Raw genomic sequence first — 19824 nt, 5'->3', positions numbered from 1 at the left:
CCTGCTCTGCCTGCCTCGGCCAGCCGCGGGGGAGCTGAGCTGCTGCCGACTCGCGGCTCCCTACCTTCACGGGGACCTGCCGGCCTTGCTCGCTGTGCTTGTGTTTTTATTCCGCCCCTGTGACCTCAGGATCTGGAGAATAAACAAACACTTTCCCAGGCTATAATAGCGGAGGAAAACCTCTTCTGGGTTTATTATTCGGAGGTTTCTGAAGTACTTCAAGTGTTGCGTTGATCAGTAACAAAAAGCACACAACGCTGTTCTTCCATTCTGTTTGCTTAGTTTATCTGAAACCCCGTTTGATTAGCTGCTTTTAAAGAGGTTTCATAAAACTGCGGAGTAGTAGTAATACACAGGGATGTTTTTTGCCACTGGTGTGATCTAAGTCTGACGTGTCACACAGGCAAAGGTCCAGTGTTTCTGATGTTTTTGTTACGTTTCAGTTGGGCTCAGGGAAACCTGTCGAGTTCTGCCGTTCTCCTACAGCCAAGTGGGAGAACATGGCCCTTGTTTTATAGGGATTAAAATTAGGATGATTTATATTTAAAACAGAAAATGGAAACAGAGAAGCAGAGGCTTCAGATTCAGATACTCAATAAAGTAACAGTAGATTTATTCTAGACTAGTATTTTCTTTGTATTTTTAATAATGCCTTTTTGTTTCAAGCTTTTAAATAAAACTTGATTTTTCTAGTATAGCAATTGTATAGCATGGTAATAAATATCAATAGGTCAATACTTCTAGTATTGTTTGCCTCCTTGGAACTATAACTTCTTGAAAAAATTAATATTCTCAAAACAATGTTAGGAATAGCAACTGCAAAGAACTGCTGAGACTTCTGAATACTCAAATACATTTAAATACATCTTAAATAAATCGAACAGTTCTACTTTGTGTGCAACTTGACAACTATGAAGCCCAGTGAAAGTACTGCATAAATCTTGTTGGCAAGCTCAGGCTGCTGATCTCCTACTTGCATGTTTTTTGGTATACAGATAAAATGCTCCAAAGAGAGGCATGTATTATGATAACTGCAAAGTTGCCTTTTTCCATTTTTCTAAAATACTTTTTTTAGAAATGTTTTAAATCCAAAATCCCTAATAGATTAGTTTGGATGCTTATTTTACTCTGCTAAAGTGTGCAGCCATCTGGTGCATTTCTTCTGCCTTTTTAAAAGATAAATTGAGATTCCAGTTCACAGGTTTATTCTTTAGTTTGTGCAAGAAAGATGTGTTGATGTCCAGTAGTTACTTGACTATTTAGATACTTCTGTGAACAGCTCCTGTCTCTTAAAAATTTCAGAGTAGTGCATTTTTATGGGTTACTGGCCTTAAGGGTATAAAAATCTAGTGGCATCCAAGTACTCTTCTGTAGAAACCTTTAAATATTATGTGGCCTAAATGATGCTTTTAAAGTAGTTCCTTACATTCCTTTTTTAAATTTCCTAACTTTCTAATGTTTTCTGATTTTTTATATTATCCCTTACATTCACTGCTTTGACTACCATCTAAACTGAAGATGGTGTTTGTGGATTATAGATGTTAACATTTTCAGTTCAGCAGTTTTCATGGTAGGTTGTTGCCCCAGAAACATTTGAGCTTCACCAGTTTTAAACAGCATGTAGGAAATTATGAGATACAGTATCTACTTGAAAATTGTATTTTTTTCAAACTTTGAAAAATTGTCAAGGTTACTTTACAGTAAATTCAGGATGATTTGTCATTCATAAAAATAAATGTAGTATTACTATCCATTACAAATGAAACTTGGGAAAAGTACACATAGGCTATTTGAGGAAGGTGATCATTGGAAGGAACAGTATCTCACGGCAGAATTACATGCTTTTTGTGTTAGATAATCTGCCGTGGTCGATTGTGTTGCCTTTGTCAATGAAAGTGTGTCCTGTGGGGTTTTTTGTGCCTTTATGTGGGGAGCAGAGTTGGTGTTTTGTTGTGTGGGTTTTGTTGGGTTTGAGGTTTTGTAGTTGTTTGTTGTTTTGGGTTTTTTTTCATAAAAACTTAGTAAGTGTTGTATTTTATGCAACTAGGTATTGTTTTGAAATTTCACATGAGATTACTGAGAAACAACTGACATGTCAGGGGCAAATTCCTAAATGAATAGCGGATTCAGTGACATGAAATAGTCAAGTATAAACCTTTTTATTTCCCTTATATTACAGCTTAAATCCATACTTCTAGTTTCGTGGTGTGACTTAAAGCCTAGATAAGGGGGAATTAAATTAGGTTCACAGACTCTCTGGTCTGAAAACAATTCTGACAGTGTTCTGGTAAAATCAGCTTTTGACATTTACTGAGGAAGGAACATTGAAAAAGTCCGAAGTAAGATATTTATTAATAATAAGTGAGATTTTAACTGATGTCTACTTAACAGATTGAAAGTAGTGTAATAAAAATGAAAATTTTCACTTTCTTTCAGATGCAGCAACAGAACTCCACGTATCCAATTCTAGACTCAGAGAAATAGAAAGTATTAATGCAGCACAAAAGTTTGAAGTAAGAAATATTTTTAAACTACTATAATTAAAAGCAATAAGTAGCATTTGTTTCTTGCAAAAGTGAAATACTGCATTGCAGTTGCTTGTCCCTGGGTAGAAACAAGAAACTAGAGTGACAGTGGTGTTAGAATGCAGCTCCTTATTTTGTGACAAGCTGCCATCCCCTTTAGGGGGCCACATTTGTTTATTCGAGTATGCATGAGGTGCAAGTTTTCATCTCTTGCTTTTAGCACTGTCTCCTGTGACTGTTCCAGCCTATCATGTGGGCTTGAACTGTAGCCTCTGAAAAGCTTGCAAATGCAAAAATCAACTAAGTTTCGTAAATTTTAGCTGGCAAAGAGCTAAGTTGTTGGGGTTTTTTAATAGCATTTTATATATGACCACAAATAAAAGGAGATCCGGAATGCCCAGTTATTCTGCACAGCAAGTCTGTTGCAACAAGCTTCATAGTATAGAGCGTGGGTGTTTCCTGATGCAGTTTCTGTGTTGAACTATTGGTCGTTTTGACGTAGCTATGGATGCTCATGCTTTTCCAGACTGCTTACAAATCCCATGTGTACTTGTGGAAGTGGACTTTGTGTACTTTTACAGAGGACCTGTTGGTCTTGTGACTTTATTTATTGCTGTAAACAAACAGCTTTCATCTGTGTCTTCAGCCCTCAATAACATGGAGAATTTAAGATAATATTTTGGGGAAGTAACTGTCCCTACTTGTCTATTTTTCTAGACTCTTGCCATCTGCTATTGGCCAGTGACAGAGAGACAATACAGGACTGTTTGGATATTAATTCCACCTTGTGCTCTGTGGCTGTTCCTGAATTTTGCCTGTGGTTCATGCTAAGATGTAATTCAGCCCTGAATTTTTCGTGTTGGCTTTTGCCTCTGGTCACCACAAACCTTTTTCTGAAAGTGAGCTACAGTCCATGCCATGTAAAAATTGAAAGCTTGGACATGAACATGATCCTGAGTCCACACTTGGAAATTACTGTTAATGTGTGTTTTGAGTGAAATAACGTGAGAAATATGTGCAGTTTAATGGATTTCATTACTGTTCAGTAGATTTACACTTTTCTAATCCTGTTCCAAATTTACCAACATTCATTTCTTATTTTTGGTAGAACGAGAGACTGAAAAAAGTTTGTAGTGATTTGGAAGAAAAGCATGAAGCAGCAGAACTCCAAATAAAGCAGCTATCTATAGAGTACAGAAATCAGCTTCAACAGAAAGAGGTAGGATACAGAGTGAAATATTTGAGTAAGTACATGCAATAAACTTACTATGCTGTTGAATCTCTTTGTTATACTGTCTGGGCTCTTTCAGTGTTGGTTACAGTTGTGGTTTCTTGGTTTGCTAGTGTAGACATGGAGAGACTTAGACATATTTTTCTTTGAATCATGTGATAGAAGCAGAGCTACCAGGAGATAGGGGAGACTAGAAAACTGGGAATGTCATGCATATATCAGAATTTCTGTTGCTTCTGGAATCGCTGTGAGAGTAGACACTTGAACTGCTTTATACTTCTGATTCAGTTATCTTTAAGGCAGGGAACAGGAGCAGATTCTTATTTGAAACAGTTATATTGTCTGTGAGTATCTTGGTTATTCGTCTTACTGTCTACAATCAAAGGGAACAGAACTAGCTTTCATGGTTTGAGAAGTGTCCTGTTGTGATGGAAACGTGAGCTTATGTTACACAATAGGTTATAGAGATTTCATAGCCTTCTAAATGAAGAAAATGGCCAGCGTGCCAAAAGGAGTTTTATTTCGGCTTAATTTGTAAATGCATTGGGGAACCAGAGGAAGCAGAATTTTGAGATGTATAGAATTCTGCTTATTAAATACAATAACAGAATTGTTATCAGAAAATTTCATGCAGCTAATTTCAGTTTATTGTAAATAAGTACATTTTCTATACATTGAGTGGTTTATTGTATAATAAATCAAGTGTTGTAGAAATAACTGGGAAAGCATCGTATATTGCTTAACTTTCATATCTGAATACCCTCTTTAAATATTTTAAATTTTTGTACAACTTAATAGCCTGAATCTTGCTATAGGACTTAGGTACCTTAGCTCCTGAAATAATTAGCACAGCTTTACTGAAATTTTGCTGAACTGAAAACTATTAAACTTCTAATGTGTCCTTGCAGAGATACTTGGTGAAACATTAGCTAAGACCGCTTTTCTCCACTAGGAGAGTGTTTGGGGTTTATCCTTTTCTTTTTGGTGAAAGTGGTCAGTAACTTTACGGGGGGGAGTTGTTTGGTTGGTTCATATTTCATAAGGCCACAAGAGGTAGAGTGTATTTTTATATTCTTATTGAAACAATACCTTGTGTTCTGTATGTCCAGGTGGAAATCAGCCATCTGAAAGCTAGACAGAATGCACTACAGGAACAACTGCAGAAAGTACAGTCAGCACAGTTAGCAGCTGGTGTTCTGCCGTCAGCTGCTACAACAGCTTCCTATGTTCCAGTGGTCAGACACTCTTCAGGTTTTGAAGGAGATGAAATGGATTTTGGAGATGTAATCTGGTCACAACAAGAAATAAACAGATTGTCCAATCAAGTTTCTAGGCTTGAATCTGAGGTTGACCACTGGAAGCAGATTGCCCTGGTGAGTGGCTCCCCATATCTTTCCCTCCCCTCTGCCCTCCAAATGAGTGTTTTGGAGTGTTGCATTTGGTGTTTTTGGAATGGAAAGTTCCTTCTGTACGAATTCTAGAAGCAGCATGATTTGATGGAAAAGCTGAAATCTAATAATCTTTTAGTGATTCTGTTGCTGCCACAGGGACATATTCAATACTAACTTCCAGATGTGTTTTTGTGATACTTCAATGCATGATTTGTCAAGTTAGGAAAAGGGATTTAATGAAAATTTATCTAAAACCCAGCTTTAGAGTTTCATTATTGTTCAGCTTTCAGAAAATACTTTTCTTCTTGCTGACTGGGATATCAATTATTTGTTATCAGCATAATACTGATCGAAGTAATAGTTGGATACTTGCATACTCTTTTTACTTACTCTTCTCTGCGTCCTTGATGTGTCAGTTGTAACTCATGATCTGCTGATACAAGAAAAGATACTTCTGAAGCTGTTGTTGATGTGAGTCGTAGTTTTTCAAGCTGCAGCTAGATTTCGGAGGTATACTTTTCCCATGTGGAAATATTCAAGTAAAGTTGTCTTACTAGGTGAAGTAACACCCCCTCCCCAGACTTCTATATATTTACATGTAATAATAAAAAAAATGTCCATGGAAAATGAAAATGTTTTAAAATCAAAATTATTGTAAATAAAGCTTCATATTAGTTTTATTGTTTTCTACTTTTGAGTATCAGTAGAGGAAGCTCTTGCTTGGAAAATGGACATATTTGTCACAGTTTTCACGTGGATATGGGATTTTTCTTTTCTCAGTCTTCCAAAGTGCAAGGGACAAATGATGCTGAACAAAGTGAAATATGCAAACTGCAAAATGTTGTTAAGGTAAGATGACAGCTTTGACCAACTAGTCTTCTCTTATGCTTTGTTCTTGATGGTTTTGAATATGTTCACATCATTCATGAATGTAGCTAAAATATTTACAGTACTAGCACTTAGATTTTTATCTATTAAAAAGGCATGTGGACACATACTGCTGACTGAAATGTTGCTGTGCTATATTTAAAACCAGTTATTCTGAGAAAGGGTATTTATAGGATTTCATTTTTAGAGTATATAAGCTTAAAAGAATGACATCAGTATTAGGAAATCAGTTCAGAAGCTGCTGATGACTTATGAGACTGAATTGTAGATAGACAAAATAATTTCTTCTCCATTCTCAAAAATATCTTGCCTTTTTTTCATTGAAGATGCAAAATACGGATTTGCATGCCATCCTTGAAAGTTACTAGGAATACATCCTAGGGAATCTCTCTACTTCAGTTTAGTATTCACTGTTGTGTAGAGCATACTATTTCTAGAAACATATTTTAAAATGGAAGGTCTTTTAGCATGTTTAAATAAAGCCAAAGCAACAAAAGCCAAGAAACTTGAGAAATCCTTTCATATATTCCTTAATTTTACCATGAAAATTTTTTTTAAAAATTTTTTCTTAAGGTTTTGTACTCATAGCATTCTGTTTCTCTGACACTTTTAGGAGCTCAAACACAATTTAAGTAAAGAAATTGATGAACATCAACATGAACTTTCAGTACTGCAGGATGCACACAGGCAGAAGCTGGTGGAGATCAGTCGTCGACACCGAGAAGAGCTGAGTGAATATGAAGAGCGAATTGAAGAACTTGAGAATCAGTTACAGCAAGGTCTTTATTGCCAGATGCTTTCTTTTAAATTTATTTTACAGTGAATTTTGCCTAAAGCTTTGAATGTTTATTTAAGACTGTAATAAGTATCAAAAACATGATATTTAGGAATTTGAATTTCAGCTTTAGTTCAGCTTCATGTTTGACGCATGCATATCCTAGTATCCTATATTCACAGTGGTTGGCTTGAACACTCGAATGGTGGTGTCTCATCCTCTGACAGTTGTCAGTCTAGAGGGTCATTTTCTATATATATAAAACGTTGTGCTCTAAATTCTACACTTCTTGTTCTTTTAACTTGCACAGAAGATAGGTTTGAATGAGACATACAAAGTTGAAGATAAGAAAACCTCAGCACAAAAGTAATTTTAGTGAGAAGTATTATATGCCAATTGGCTTACTTGACAAAAGCTCAAAGATTGCCATAAGGATCATGCCTTAGACTGTGATGTGACTAGATTGTAAGAGAAGCTCAGTAGTTCTCACAAGGAGCATTTTTTTGTCATTTAGGTATTTCATATTCCAGAAAAATAATAATGTCAGTTAGGTTTTTTTTAGGGGCTTCTTTGCACAAATATGTAAGATTTAAGTGTAAACCTCTCTTATTATCTGTTGAAACTTGGTATCCTAAAGAGTGAAAACTCCTTTTGGAAGGTGCCTCTTAGTTTCTAAGGTAGTACTTAGAGGGAATTTACTGAAACTGGATGCCTGTTAAGATGTAAATCGTAAATTTGTCGTTTACTGCACGTACTATATATACTGCACGTACTTACATCAGCAGGACTAATTTAATAAATTCAGAAGCAAAAATCCCGTATAATTTGCAGTTAACTGTAAAATAAATACTGTTCATAACTGTTGAAGAATTAGAGTATTTTATATTTCTGTTTGTTGCTTCTGTTTGACAACATAATACAGACTGGGGTGGGGAAGTATTTGAGCTAAGACTGAAATGAATTCACAAGCAGTGTGCTTTCATTTAACATTTTACTCTGTACATATTTGATTACCCATTTTTATTCTCTGTAGCTTACCTGGAAATTACATTGTGAGGACTGTACAGAACTATGAATGTCGTGATAGTATGGTGGATCTGTGAAAACATCAGCTCTGTAAAATGAGCTCTTTAGGTGAAAAAAAAATTGTGCATCATATAGCAAATGATGTACTAATTTGTAGCAAATTGTTCTTTATTACATCCATTTAGCAAATCTTGTAAATGCAATAATTACATGATAAACATGGATTTTTGCATCAGGCTGAATAAGATGGGGTTTGATAAATTATTCTTAGAAAATTGAGGGGTTCTGAATACTGATAAATTAGATTCCATTATCTCCCTACCATGAGAGATAGGGGTAAAGTATATTTTAATTAAATTATGAACAATGTATGTCTTGAACCGCTTACATTTTAAAAATATTCAATCCAGTGATGTGTAAGTATTTTAAAAGCTGCTTTATCAAAAAGGTAATATGTATAGCACTGCTTCAAATGTTAGTTCTGTTTAAGTAAGTTTTCTGGTGATGATGATCAAGTCTTTGGTTTAGACTATATCTCCCTCCTTGTCAGGAGAGTGGAAGAAGAGACTTTTAAGTAAAAGGTCTACAGTGTTGGCTTTGGATAATATTGCAAACAATCTGTTGTGGTTTTTTTTAGGTGGTGTGAGTACTAATACCATGGATGACTCTAAAATTAGTGAAAAAAAGAATGCTCAGAGTTTAGACGGAGGAAGAGTAGAAAAGCTGCAAGTTGTAAAGGACCTAGAAGATGAAATAAGACAATTAAATCATGAGTTGTCGTCTGCCAAAGAAGAAAACAAAATTCTTCTGAAAGAACAAGAGTTGGCAAAGGTAGAAAAAATCCAAATAACGCAAGAGTATGAAAATCTTAAATCTGACTTCAGTATGCTTCAAAGTTCTGTTGCAGAGCAAGATGCTCTCCTGAAAGAACAGGAGAAGAAGCTCCAATCAAAGACATCACTACCAGAAGATGTTATCAGACTACAGCAAGCACTTTTAGGTACAGAGATGATGGTTTTTTGGGAGGGTTTTAGTTGGGGTTCTTTTTTTTTTTTTTTTTTTAAATTTTTAGTGTATTTTTACAGGTCTTTTAAAGCTCAGAATTTATTTTAAGAATTCACAACTGAATATGAGACTGTGCATTTAAAAGGTTGCAGCTTTAGAAAAGGGTTGTCCATTGAGGGTAAGGCTAAGCAGAAAAGGAGATTACATCATTAAGACTAGTGTGATTATCATAGGAGTTTCTGATTAGGTGAGTAATGTCTGCCAACTGTTTGTGATAGACTTTTCGTTCTTTAAAAGTAAGCCTCAGTATAAGTTGTTTGTTTAAATTCTAGAATTATGCTTTTTGTGCCTAACTGCAGTCTCTTACTAATGACTTCTTAAATAAGTGCTGAAGCATGTTTAAGAAGTAGATCTATATGTAGAAAATTTTTAATATTGCATAACTGATACACTGTAGTATCAAAGTCCTCATAGCGTGGCCTTGGTGGTAAAAGTAATACTCTGCTCTCTGGTGGTGGTTGATGGTACAGTATTTCACAGCACTGATGCTTATCATTGCAAAGTATTGTGAAACTGTTCTCTTCTGAACAGCAGAGTTCTGTTCAGAATAATTAGGGTTTATTTTTCTTTGGAAAGTAGTAAAATCATGTGGTTTTTTGTTTTCCATTGCAGAAGCAGAAAACGAAATAGCAAGACTTTCAAGTTTAAATCAGGTAAAGCAATTTCTAAATTAATCCAACAAAAAAGTTCGTAACAATAGTGACTGATGGAAAACACAGGTTCTGTCACTATACTTTTTTTTTTGAGCATTCACACTTCTACATAAATAACACTGTAATCATGGAAGTTATTATAGATTAATTCTATGATTACATGTGGAATTCATAGATACATTTTGACTTGTGAAACTCCACAGTGCACTCTTAAAGAAAACTTGTGAAGTTCCCCCTATCCCATTGCTACTTAAGCTGAGAGCATACAGGTTCTTTGGAACACACCTTTAGTTTTTGGCAAAGTTGACTTAGTCCTTTATAAACTCAACCTAGAGAGATTTGGCTTAGTTTCCTTCATATCCGGTAGTATTTTTGAACTGGGGCCTTCTGTATTTTGCATGTATTCAAGAGTTCCCATGGCCCGTTTTGTAAGCATGTTACTCAACTGTCCTTAGTTAAAATGTCCTCTCTCACTGTGCAGCATACTGCATGCTTAGGGTATCTCAATTTATCCTAGCTGTGGATCCATACCTCTGAGGAGGATATAACTTTGCTTATCAAACCATGGCTTTTTGTGCAGAAGTTTGTAGACTAAACTTAGAGATGAGAAAATCAAAATGTATGTATTAATGGTAGAGACAGATACTTCAAAATTACGGGTTTTTTTAAGTGGGATAGGATTCATGTAGGCTTAGAGATTCTAACAGAGAAATGCATGCTTTGCTTTTAATTGTTGAAGATAAAAAAGAAACAATTTCAAGTCTAAACAGTTTATAAATTTCAGCAAGGAAAAGTATAACTTTTTTTTTAACTTAAGGAAGAGAAGGAACAACATACAAACAAGAATATTCTTTCTGCATACACTGAGAAAGAGAATTCGGAATTACATCAATTAAGACAAGATCTGGAAAGGAAAGAACATGAATTAAATGAAAGTATTGCTGAAAGAGAAACATTAATAGCGGAGTTGGAAGAACTAGATAAGCAGAATCAAGAAGCCACTCAGGTAATAAATATTGCAATTAATTACTGAAGTGCTAAAATGAATGTTTAGATTTGTGTGTGCATATGTTTATCTTTTAAGTTGATCTTTGAACATAGATACCTGGGAAATACAAGTTATCCACCAAGCCCTGAAAAGACTACTAGGACCACTGTCCATATCTACTGTCTCAATGTGAAATTATGAAGCGCAAGAAAGCTACTTGTTATCAACAGAGAATTAATATGGCATGTCAGCTATCCATAAGGGGTGTTATTTTCTGAAGTCCAGTTAAATACTTCCAGATTTTTCCATGCAGAACTTCTGAAGGTGGTTATTCTTGTAATATTTTGCCCTCTGTCTTATGACAGGATGCATAACATGAAAGATTTTTTTATAAGTTTTTTCTTTAACAATTTTAAAGTATGTTAAAGAACTATGTTATTTTATTACATAAAATGCTCATAATGTGAGCATTTGTGGAGCAAAAAAGTCACTGATTTTATGTAATCAAAATGGAATTCAACCTTTTGGTCACTGTTCTGATATATTTGACCTGTAAACATACCATTTGTTTTCAATACTGGTTTACTTTATGGAATTAAACAATTAAAGTGTTTTCCTATTAATTGAATCCTAGGAAGCGTGTTTGAAAATAAGCTCAAACAAGAAATTGAAAATAGAATATACAGATATGCATCCACTTCTGCAATTTGTTATCTTAAATTCAGTGCTTCCCCATTTTTAAGTAGTGAGTGTTTGCTGCATACCTATTCCAGCTACCCTGGCAAATTCCAACAATTTTTTTCTTCGGTAGTTCTTTTTTTGTTCCTTGATTTGGTTAGGTTTCTTTTGGGGGCGTTGGTGTTCTTGTTTTTAGTGAAACATAATCTATCCCTACTTGATATTTGGTTTATTTAGCTTAGTATTAACTACCTTATACTGCTTGACTACTTAAGATGGCAAACAGGAAACATTTTTGTTTCCTCTCAATTTTTTATTTTTCAAATTTTAAATTGATTTTTATTGTTTAGAGAATAAAAGTTAGTAAAATGCATAGTTTGGCTGGTTCTCCTCTCCTAACGAATTCTTGTTTGTGTTCATTTCAGCATATGATTACACTGAAAGAGCAGCTGTCAAAACAGCACACAGAAACTGATAGTATCATCAAACAGCTGAAATTTGACATAGACTTTGAAAGAAAGAAAGTATCAGAATTAGAAATTGAGAAGAAGGAAGCTATTAAGGAGTTAGATAGTCAGAAGGAAAAACTAAGCAAATGTTCATATGCACTTAATGATTTGCATATAAGTAAGCAGCAGCTTCAAGATAATATTAAAGATCTTCAGGAACAATTGAGGAAATCCCAGGACTGTAATTTGCATAATAAAAAAGAAATCAGAGAATTGGAGCAGAGACTAAAAGAAAGAGAGGAACTTCCTGTGTCCTTGAGCAAGTTAACTGAAAACAGTAATCAGGAGTCTAACTACCCTTGTCAAGATCTGATTCTGAAAGAAAGAGAAGCAGAGATTGCAAAGCTACAGAATGACATTTTAGAAAATAAACAACTCAGTGAAGACTTAGAGAAATCTTTGTCTGATCTCAGAACAGAAAATGGAAAGCTGACAGCAGCTGTTGAAGAGCTAAAACAAGAGTTAAGTAATGCAATTTCTGAGAAAAACAAAGTTTACTTGGAAAAAGACACTCTTGTGGAGGCTTTGAAAATGGAAAAAAGACAGCTAGAGAGTGAATTAAACCAGTCAGAAAAGAGGCTTTTAGAACAAGCACATAAGTATAAGCAAACTATTGAGGAATTATCAAACGCCCGTAGTATGGATACCACTGCTTTGCAGCTTGAACACGAGCGCCTGGTTAAACTCAATCAAGAGAAAGACTTTAAAATTGGTGAACTTCAAAGGAGCATTGAGCAGATGGAAACTGACCATCAAGAAACAAAAGAGATGTTGACTACTAGCTTAGGAGGACAAAAGCAGTTGACAGAGCTCATAAAAGAAAAAGAGACACTTATTGAAAAATTTAAAAATCAAGCCTTACAGGTGAAACAGGAACTTGAGGAGCATGTGAAAATTTCAAAACAGCAAGATGTCTTAAAACAGAATTTGGAGGAAAAAGACAGAAATCTTGCAGTCATGAAGGAAGAAAATAATCATTTGAAGGAAGAAATTGAGCGTCTTAAGGATCAGCAGAGTAGATCTACGCATGTGGTTGAGCCTAAAACTCTAGATATTATTATTGAACTTGAGAGTGAGGTAACACAGTTAAAAGTGATAAAGAATAATCTTGAAGAAGAAATAGAAGTTCATAAAAAAACAATAGAAGATCAGAATCGAACAACAGTGCAACTTCAGCAGTCTTTGCAGCAGCAAAGAAAGGAAATAGATGAGTCTAAATTTCAATGTGAGCAAATGAATGTCACACATGAAAGACTTTCTTTAGAGAAAGATGAGGAAATTAAAAACTTGCAGAAAACAATCGAACAAATTAAAACTCAGCTGCACAAAGAGAGACAGATCATTCAGACTGATTCCTCGGATCTCTTTCAGGAAACCAAAGTTCGAACTCTTAATGGAGAAAATGGAAATGAAAAGCATGACTTATCTAAAGCTGAAATTGAAAGACTGGTGAAAGGTATCAAAGAAAGAGAGATGGAGATTAAGCTTCTAAATGAAAAGAATGTTTCTCTAAGCCACCAAATTGATCAGTTGTCTAAGGATGAAGTTGGCAAACTTAATCGGATCATTCAAGAGAAGGATTTAGAAATACAAGCTCTCAATGCTAGAGTTTCCTCAGCTTCCTATAGGCAGGATGTTGTTTGTCTTCAGCAGCAGCTGCAAGCTTATGTTATGGAGAGAGAACAAGTATTGGCAGTTTTAAGTGAAAAGACGAGAGAAAACAGTCAGTTAAAAACAGAGTATCATAATATCATGGATATAGTTGCTGCTAAAGAAGCAGCTTTGATAAGGTTGCAAGAGGAGAATCAAAAGTTATCTAATAGATCTGAAAACAGCAGTCAAGACATGTCTAGAGAAACTATTCAGAATTTATCCCGTATCATTCGAGAAAAAGATATTGAAATAGATGCTCTTAGTCAAAAATGCCAAACCTTATTGACTGTCTTACAGACATCCACTACCGGTACTGATAATGGATCAGGAGGTGTTAACACTAACCAATTTGAGGAACTTCTACAAGAACGTGATAAACTAAAACAGCAAGTAAAGAAGATGGAAGAGTGGAAGCAGCAAGTAATAACCACAGTTCAGAACATGCAGCATGAGTCAGCTCACCTTCAAGAAGAGTTACACAAGCTTCAAGCACAAATTTCAGTTGAAAGTGAGAGTAATTCAAAGTTGCAGGTCGATTATAATGGCTTGATTCAGACTTATGAACAGAATGAGAAACAGCTGAAAAGTTTTAGTCAGGAATTAGCACAAGTTCAACATAGCATAGGACAGCTTCATAACACCAAGGATCTTCTCCTGAGTAAACTTGATTTGGTAGCACCATCTGTGGCAACAGCTTCCACTGTTTCACAGCTTTCGGGTGCTCAATACAGTGCACCTGAAGTACTCAGTGATGAGTCTAAACTCATTCAAAAGGAGTTGGAACAACTGAAAAAAAAGCTGCAAGAAAAAGATTCAACTATTAGGACTCTTCAGGAAAATAATCAACGATTATCTGATTCTGTGGCTACAGCATCAGAGATTGAAAGAAAAAGTCAAGAAGAGACTGAGTCAGAGATGAGGCAGATGAAAGAAAAACATGATGTCTTGCAGAAATCACTTAGGGAAAAAGACATATTAATTAAATCTAAAAGTGATCAGTTACTGTCTGTGAGTGAAAATCTTAGTAACAAAGAAAACGAAAATGAGGTTTTGAAGCAGGCTGTGACAAATCTTAAAGAAAGAAATTTAATTTTAGAAATGGATATTCGAAAACTGAAAGAAGAAAATGAAAAAATAGTTACAAGGTGCAGGGAAAAAGAAACAGAATTCCGAGCACTTCAAGAAACTAACATGCAGTTTTCAATGATGCTGAAAGAGAAAGAGTTTGAGTCTCACTCAATGAAGGAGAAAGCTCTTGCTTTTGAGAAGCTATTGAAAGAAAAAGAACAGGTATGTACATTCGTATTTATGAATATATTTTAAATCTAGTCATGTGGTAATGCATTTTTGGTATATGTAGCAATTAACTGTCAGAAATCTGTTTGTGTCTCCTTACTGCATTATACCACAACAAAAATCATCACCCTGCAAAAATTGAGAAATTCAGAATTAGCAGGTGGGTGCTGTACAGTGTTATCTGTTAATTATGCAGCCATAAGCTACATTTTTCATTTTTCTGGAAATTGCTTGAACAGCTGCTTAATATTTTGCTTTGACCCTGTTGTTCATTAAGTGCCCTATACTATTTTTACTGTATAGTGCTCCAAACTTTTGCAGAGTTGGCCAGCAGGACAAATTTTCCTAAATGGTTTCCTCTACTGTTTTTCATGGAATCATAGAATGATTTGGGTTGGAAGGGACCTTAAAGATCATCTAGTTCTAACTCCCCTGTATGGGCCAGGACACCTCCCACTAGGCCAGGCTGCTTAAGGCCCCATTCAGCCTGGCCCTGAGCGCTTCCAGGGAGGGGGCATCCACACCTACCCTGAGCAACCTGTTCCAGTGTCTCATCCCACTCACTTCTCTTTGAAACTTTTACAAACCACCAGCTAATCTGCAGTGTAATGCAGCAAAACTTGGATTTTTAAGTTTTTTTGGAGGAGTTTGACTTAAGACAGATGATTAGCTATGTTTGCTCATAGTAGAGGTTTCCCTATCCTGTTCTACAGAAATACTACAGATTTACAATGAGTTTTACTGTCTAAAAGCACAGTTACGTTGTGAAAAGTAGCTTTGAATTATCCTTGAGAATTTTTGTGTTCATCAGTCTTGCCCATCTGAAGTGTACTAATACTTTACAAATTCACACTTTTACTTTTTTGTTTTATTTATTTTTTGTTCTAACTTGAAGAAAACAGCATTGTCTAGCTAGGTTCTCCGTGTTGCATGTCTTTGGCCTGCAGACTTGCACTCATGGGTGGCTTAGGCTTTCAGTGTCTCAAGCACGGAACATTAGTCTGGACGTTTTTCTTGCACAAATTGGAGAACTTCTTGATACACACTTTGTGTTTGCCATGGAGAGCTACACAAAATTGTAATCAAATAGTTCTGTGTTTCGTGTGTGTCAGAAGATAATACAACATAAAAAGAGAAGGTTTGCTTGCGTGTTCATATTCAATAGATGTAACTGCTTTCAGGACAACATATGAGACCAAGGTAAAGAGCATGCTGAAAGGTTTCAAGTAACTGAAAGTGCATTCATGTGTATTTGTGAATTCTGTGTAACATACACTTTTCCTCTATATGCTAATTAATGTAAAGTTGTGGTAAATTTGGAACAGCATATCTATTATACTGGGAACAGTATTCATTGAAATTTGACATCTGAAAACATGACAGACATTGCTGTGACTGAAGGCCAATCTTTGGGAGTGAGGTTATCTTATGGTTTGTTTTTAAAGACTTCATGTGTTCAGTCTTAAGTTTGGACAGGTTGACCTACCAAGGCTGATGCTTTACATGGGCATGGCCTAATAAACATCTTATCACAGAGAACAAATTCCAGACACTGTAGGAAAAATGACATTTTCAAGTACAGAAGTGTCAGAGACCTCTGCGTACATAATACATGTCTCTTGTTTAAGGACAGGTAGGTATCAGCAGTGAGTTAAGACGATGCATCTCTGTAGTGTCTTTTAGCAATAGCATTTACTTTGTCTTGTGACATGTGAGTGAAGTAACTTAAAAATAATGTTTTTGCCAAATGTTTTTCTATGGTCTGGGGTGTTCTGCCCTTTACCTTGTTATATCAGTATTGTCGTTATGTTCTTCTTGGCAAAGACTGTCTCCTTTGGTAAAACTATTTGCCATGTTTGAAATGCTGTTTGTGTCTTCAACAGGGCAAAACAGGAGAACTGAATCAGCTTTTAAATGAAGTGAAATCAATGCAGGAAAAGGCTGTTATTTTCCAGCAAGAGAGAGACCAAGTAATGGTAGCACTCAAACAGAAGCAAATGGAGAGCAATGCCCTGCAGAGTGAGGTACACCACCAAATAATTTACAGTAGCAAGAAATAAAATAAAGAGTAAGAAATCACATTTGTAATGCTATCTGGGTTATTCTTGGTAGCAATCGCCTGTAAAAAGCATTTAAAATTGCATGTGTATCAATTTGCTTCAATGGGCATGTTTTATGTTTGCTTAAATTGCTTTTATGAAAGGTGATTCAGTGTCCTCAGAGGTCCTTTCCAACCATGACCATTCTGTGATTCTGTGTGGTTCTGTGGTGTTACAAGCAACTTAGGGTATGTTCTGCACAGATACAACATTTACGTGAGAAGGAGCAGCGCCTCAATCAGGAGCTGGAGCGGTTACGGAACCACCTGTTAGAAATGGAGGAGTCCTACACACGAGAAGCTTTAGCTGCAGAAGACAGGGAGGTCAAGCTGCGGAAAAAAGTTGTCGTTTTGGAAGAAAAACTCCTGTCCTCATCTACTGCAGTAGAGAATGCCAGGTATTCTTGTAATTTATACAGCAGTGGTGTTGGCTGTAAGTATCAGTTATCTAAACTGGTACCGATGGCTTTATTTTACTGAATTACCATTCTGGAACATGCTAAGCACATGAGAAAACAAAAATGTATGAACTTTTGTCACTCTAAAATAAGAAGGTGGTTTGAAATATATTTGACTACTGTTGAGAACTTAAGAAGATATTTCTGTTTTTAGTAGCAGCTATTGAAATCTCCTATCTTCAATAGTTCTTAGAAGTGGAAACAAGAAAAATCCCTCAACCCACCAATTTAGTTGTCTGTCATGTCAAAAAAGATGGACTTAACTGACTTTTAAGTCAAGGCTTCATTCAGTTTGAAAGACTCTTACATGCTTCAGCGCACAGATGTGACTGTTGAGCTTTGTGAATTGCTTTCAAGACAAGTATGCATCCTTACTTTATACCAGATACCATGGAAAGTACACACTGCTGTAAGCTTTTTTCTTTTTAGTGTGTGTATATATGTGTGTGTATGTGTATATAAAACTATATGTATAAATATCAAGATGCATTAAAAATTCTCGTAACAAACAGAATCCAGGATGCTAGAGTCAGTTGTGGCTTTTTATTTATTTGCCATAATCATACTTCTCAACTAGATAATGAAAACCCAAGTATTAAAATTACTCAATGCCTATCCTGGCTTCTTTAATATTGTTTTATTTAAAGGAAGATTGCTTACTTTGGACAAGTGAATTCATTTTTCATCTTGTCATGCTTGTCCAAATGAAAAAGTATTTTAATTAAAAAATATGTGTAGATTCAGTCTTTCAGTTTTCTTTAAGTGCCAAAGATGGCACTTAAATGTTGTCAGCAAAGATATTTCTGAGCTGAGTGGAATTTGTTGTGAAAAATTGTGGAGTAAGTAGGAAACTTTGGAGAATGTTGAGTAAAAACTGTGCGTCAGAATGTTTCTTAATTCCTCATCAAACTTGTCAAATATATTTCAAGAAATACTGCCTATTTCCCACCTTTAAAAAGACTGCCATAGGAATAAATGAGGTTGGTAATATTTTGCATAATGAGAAGTTCAACGGAGTATTCAGTGATAAGAATGGAGCAAGATATACGGAGTACTTGAAAGCTGGCTTTAAAAGTAAAATTGGAAAAAAAGACCAATTGGTTCATGTAGTAATTGAAGCAAACAATTAGCAAGATACTGAATATTTATTTGGTAAAAGTGCTGTTACAATAATGGACTACAATGATTGTTTTATTCTTTTTATAATGCACTTCCAAAAAAAATTAGGCTTTTTTTATTACCAAAATTTTATTATCAGGCTTCTTAAAAATCTTTTGTTAGGTTGGGGGGTTTTTTGATAGAGGTACTAGGAAGAAAATTGCCTGCATTTTTATTAATTGAGCTGAAAAATTGAAAGGTAGGCTATTTTTGCTGGGATCCATTTTGCTCTGTGATGTCTTCTGTTACTGTCTTCATAAATAAAATGTTTTATTTTAATTAAGTCATCAAGCTAATCTGCAAGTTGAATCTTTGCAAGAGCAATTAAACCTGGTTTCCAAGCAGAGAGATGAAACTATGCTACAGCTCACCATCTCACAGGACCAAGTGAAGCAGTATGCAGTGTCACTGGCCAACCTGCAGATGGTACTAGAGCAATTCCAACAGGGTAAGTGCCGTCATGAAACAGCAAAGAGTGCAACAAGTGTTTTTCATTTGGAGTAGTTAACCATACTTCAGTGCGTGTTCAAATTTAGATACCTGATTTCCTTTTTGATAGCTTGAACTTCACAATCTGTTGTCATTTAAAAAAACATATAAAAACAATTCTGTCCCTGTGAAAACTGATGGTCAATATCCCATTTATGAAATTTGAATTCCACCTCTGCCTCATGAAGACTAGACATGATAATGCTTTGGTTTTTCAGCTTTGTATCCCAAAAAGATACAAAGTTACATGTTGTGAAACAAGATTTGTTTTGTTTTGTATTTTTAACCCTGTAGAAGAAAAAGCTATGTATTCAGCAGAGCTGGAGAAACACCAAAAACAGACTGCAGAATGGAGAAAAAAAGCAGAAAACTTAGAAGAAAAAGTTAAATCACTGCAGGTGAGCTGAAAAATGAAGTTGGACACTATGAAACTGAATGCTAATTCTTGACTGAATTTTTTGTTTTTATCTGCTGTGTTAAGTGTTACTGTCTAAGAATTCATCTGTCATCAAATTATGTAGTTAAATTCTCTTCCCTGGAAGAGAGGGAGGCATTAAAAGAAGGTCAGCAAAGTAGCCTTCCTCAGCTGACCATCCCATTTTCTGCAGATGTTTACAGCCCTGTTGTTCTAAAGACAAGTGATTGAAGTCTCTGTTATGTTTGATTTGTTTTGTATTAGCATAATTGTGACAGTGAATTCCTCTGCTTCTCTTTTTGTCTCTTTCCTGCCCTTTCTTCAGGAAAGTTTGGAAGAGGCGAATGCTGCACTGGATGCAGCATCAAGGCTCACTGAGCAGCTTGACATCAAAGAGGAGCAGATTGAAGAGCTTAAGAAAGAAGGTAACTACATTTGTTTTAATCTCTGCTTAAAACATTCCAAGCAGCTGAAGAGACAATATTATTCCTAGAAACTTAGCAAAATGTATCTCCTATGAGGGAAAGA

General features: G+C 35.4%; 1 protein-coding gene across 1 annotated transcript in view; it reads left to right on the top strand.

The window, feature by feature from the left end:
- The first annotated feature begins 911 nt into the window (after positions 1 to 911).
- Positions 912 to 19824, top strand: part of TRIP11 (thyroid hormone receptor interactor 11) — a 29097-nt gene continuing 10184 nt past the window's right edge. The window contains exons 1-15 of the mRNA XM_010003754.1: positions 912 to 927; positions 2437 to 2513; positions 3634 to 3744; positions 4866 to 5129; positions 5928 to 5996; positions 6649 to 6814; positions 8474 to 8836; positions 9514 to 9554; positions 10372 to 10560; positions 11646 to 14672; positions 16562 to 16702; positions 16981 to 17174; positions 18677 to 18840; positions 19176 to 19279; positions 19622 to 19721. Of these exons, the coding sequence (XP_010002056.1) occupies positions 912 to 927; positions 2437 to 2513; positions 3634 to 3744; positions 4866 to 5129; positions 5928 to 5996; positions 6649 to 6814; positions 8474 to 8836; positions 9514 to 9554; positions 10372 to 10560; positions 11646 to 14672; positions 16562 to 16702; positions 16981 to 17174; positions 18677 to 18840; positions 19176 to 19279; positions 19622 to 19721 (5026 nt within the window). The remainder of the gene's footprint in view (positions 928 to 2436; positions 2514 to 3633; positions 3745 to 4865; positions 5130 to 5927; positions 5997 to 6648; positions 6815 to 8473; positions 8837 to 9513; positions 9555 to 10371; positions 10561 to 11645; positions 14673 to 16561; positions 16703 to 16980; positions 17175 to 18676; positions 18841 to 19175; positions 19280 to 19621; positions 19722 to 19824) is intronic.

Source organism: Chaetura pelagica, unplaced genomic scaffold (genome assembly GCF_000747805.2).
Source record: "Chaetura pelagica isolate M959 unplaced genomic scaffold, ChaPel_1.0 scaffold48, whole genome shotgun sequence".
Taxonomy (NCBI): Eukaryota; Metazoa; Chordata; class Aves; order Apodiformes; family Apodidae; genus Chaetura; species Chaetura pelagica.
This window is presented reverse-complemented; position numbering and strand designations above follow the sequence as displayed.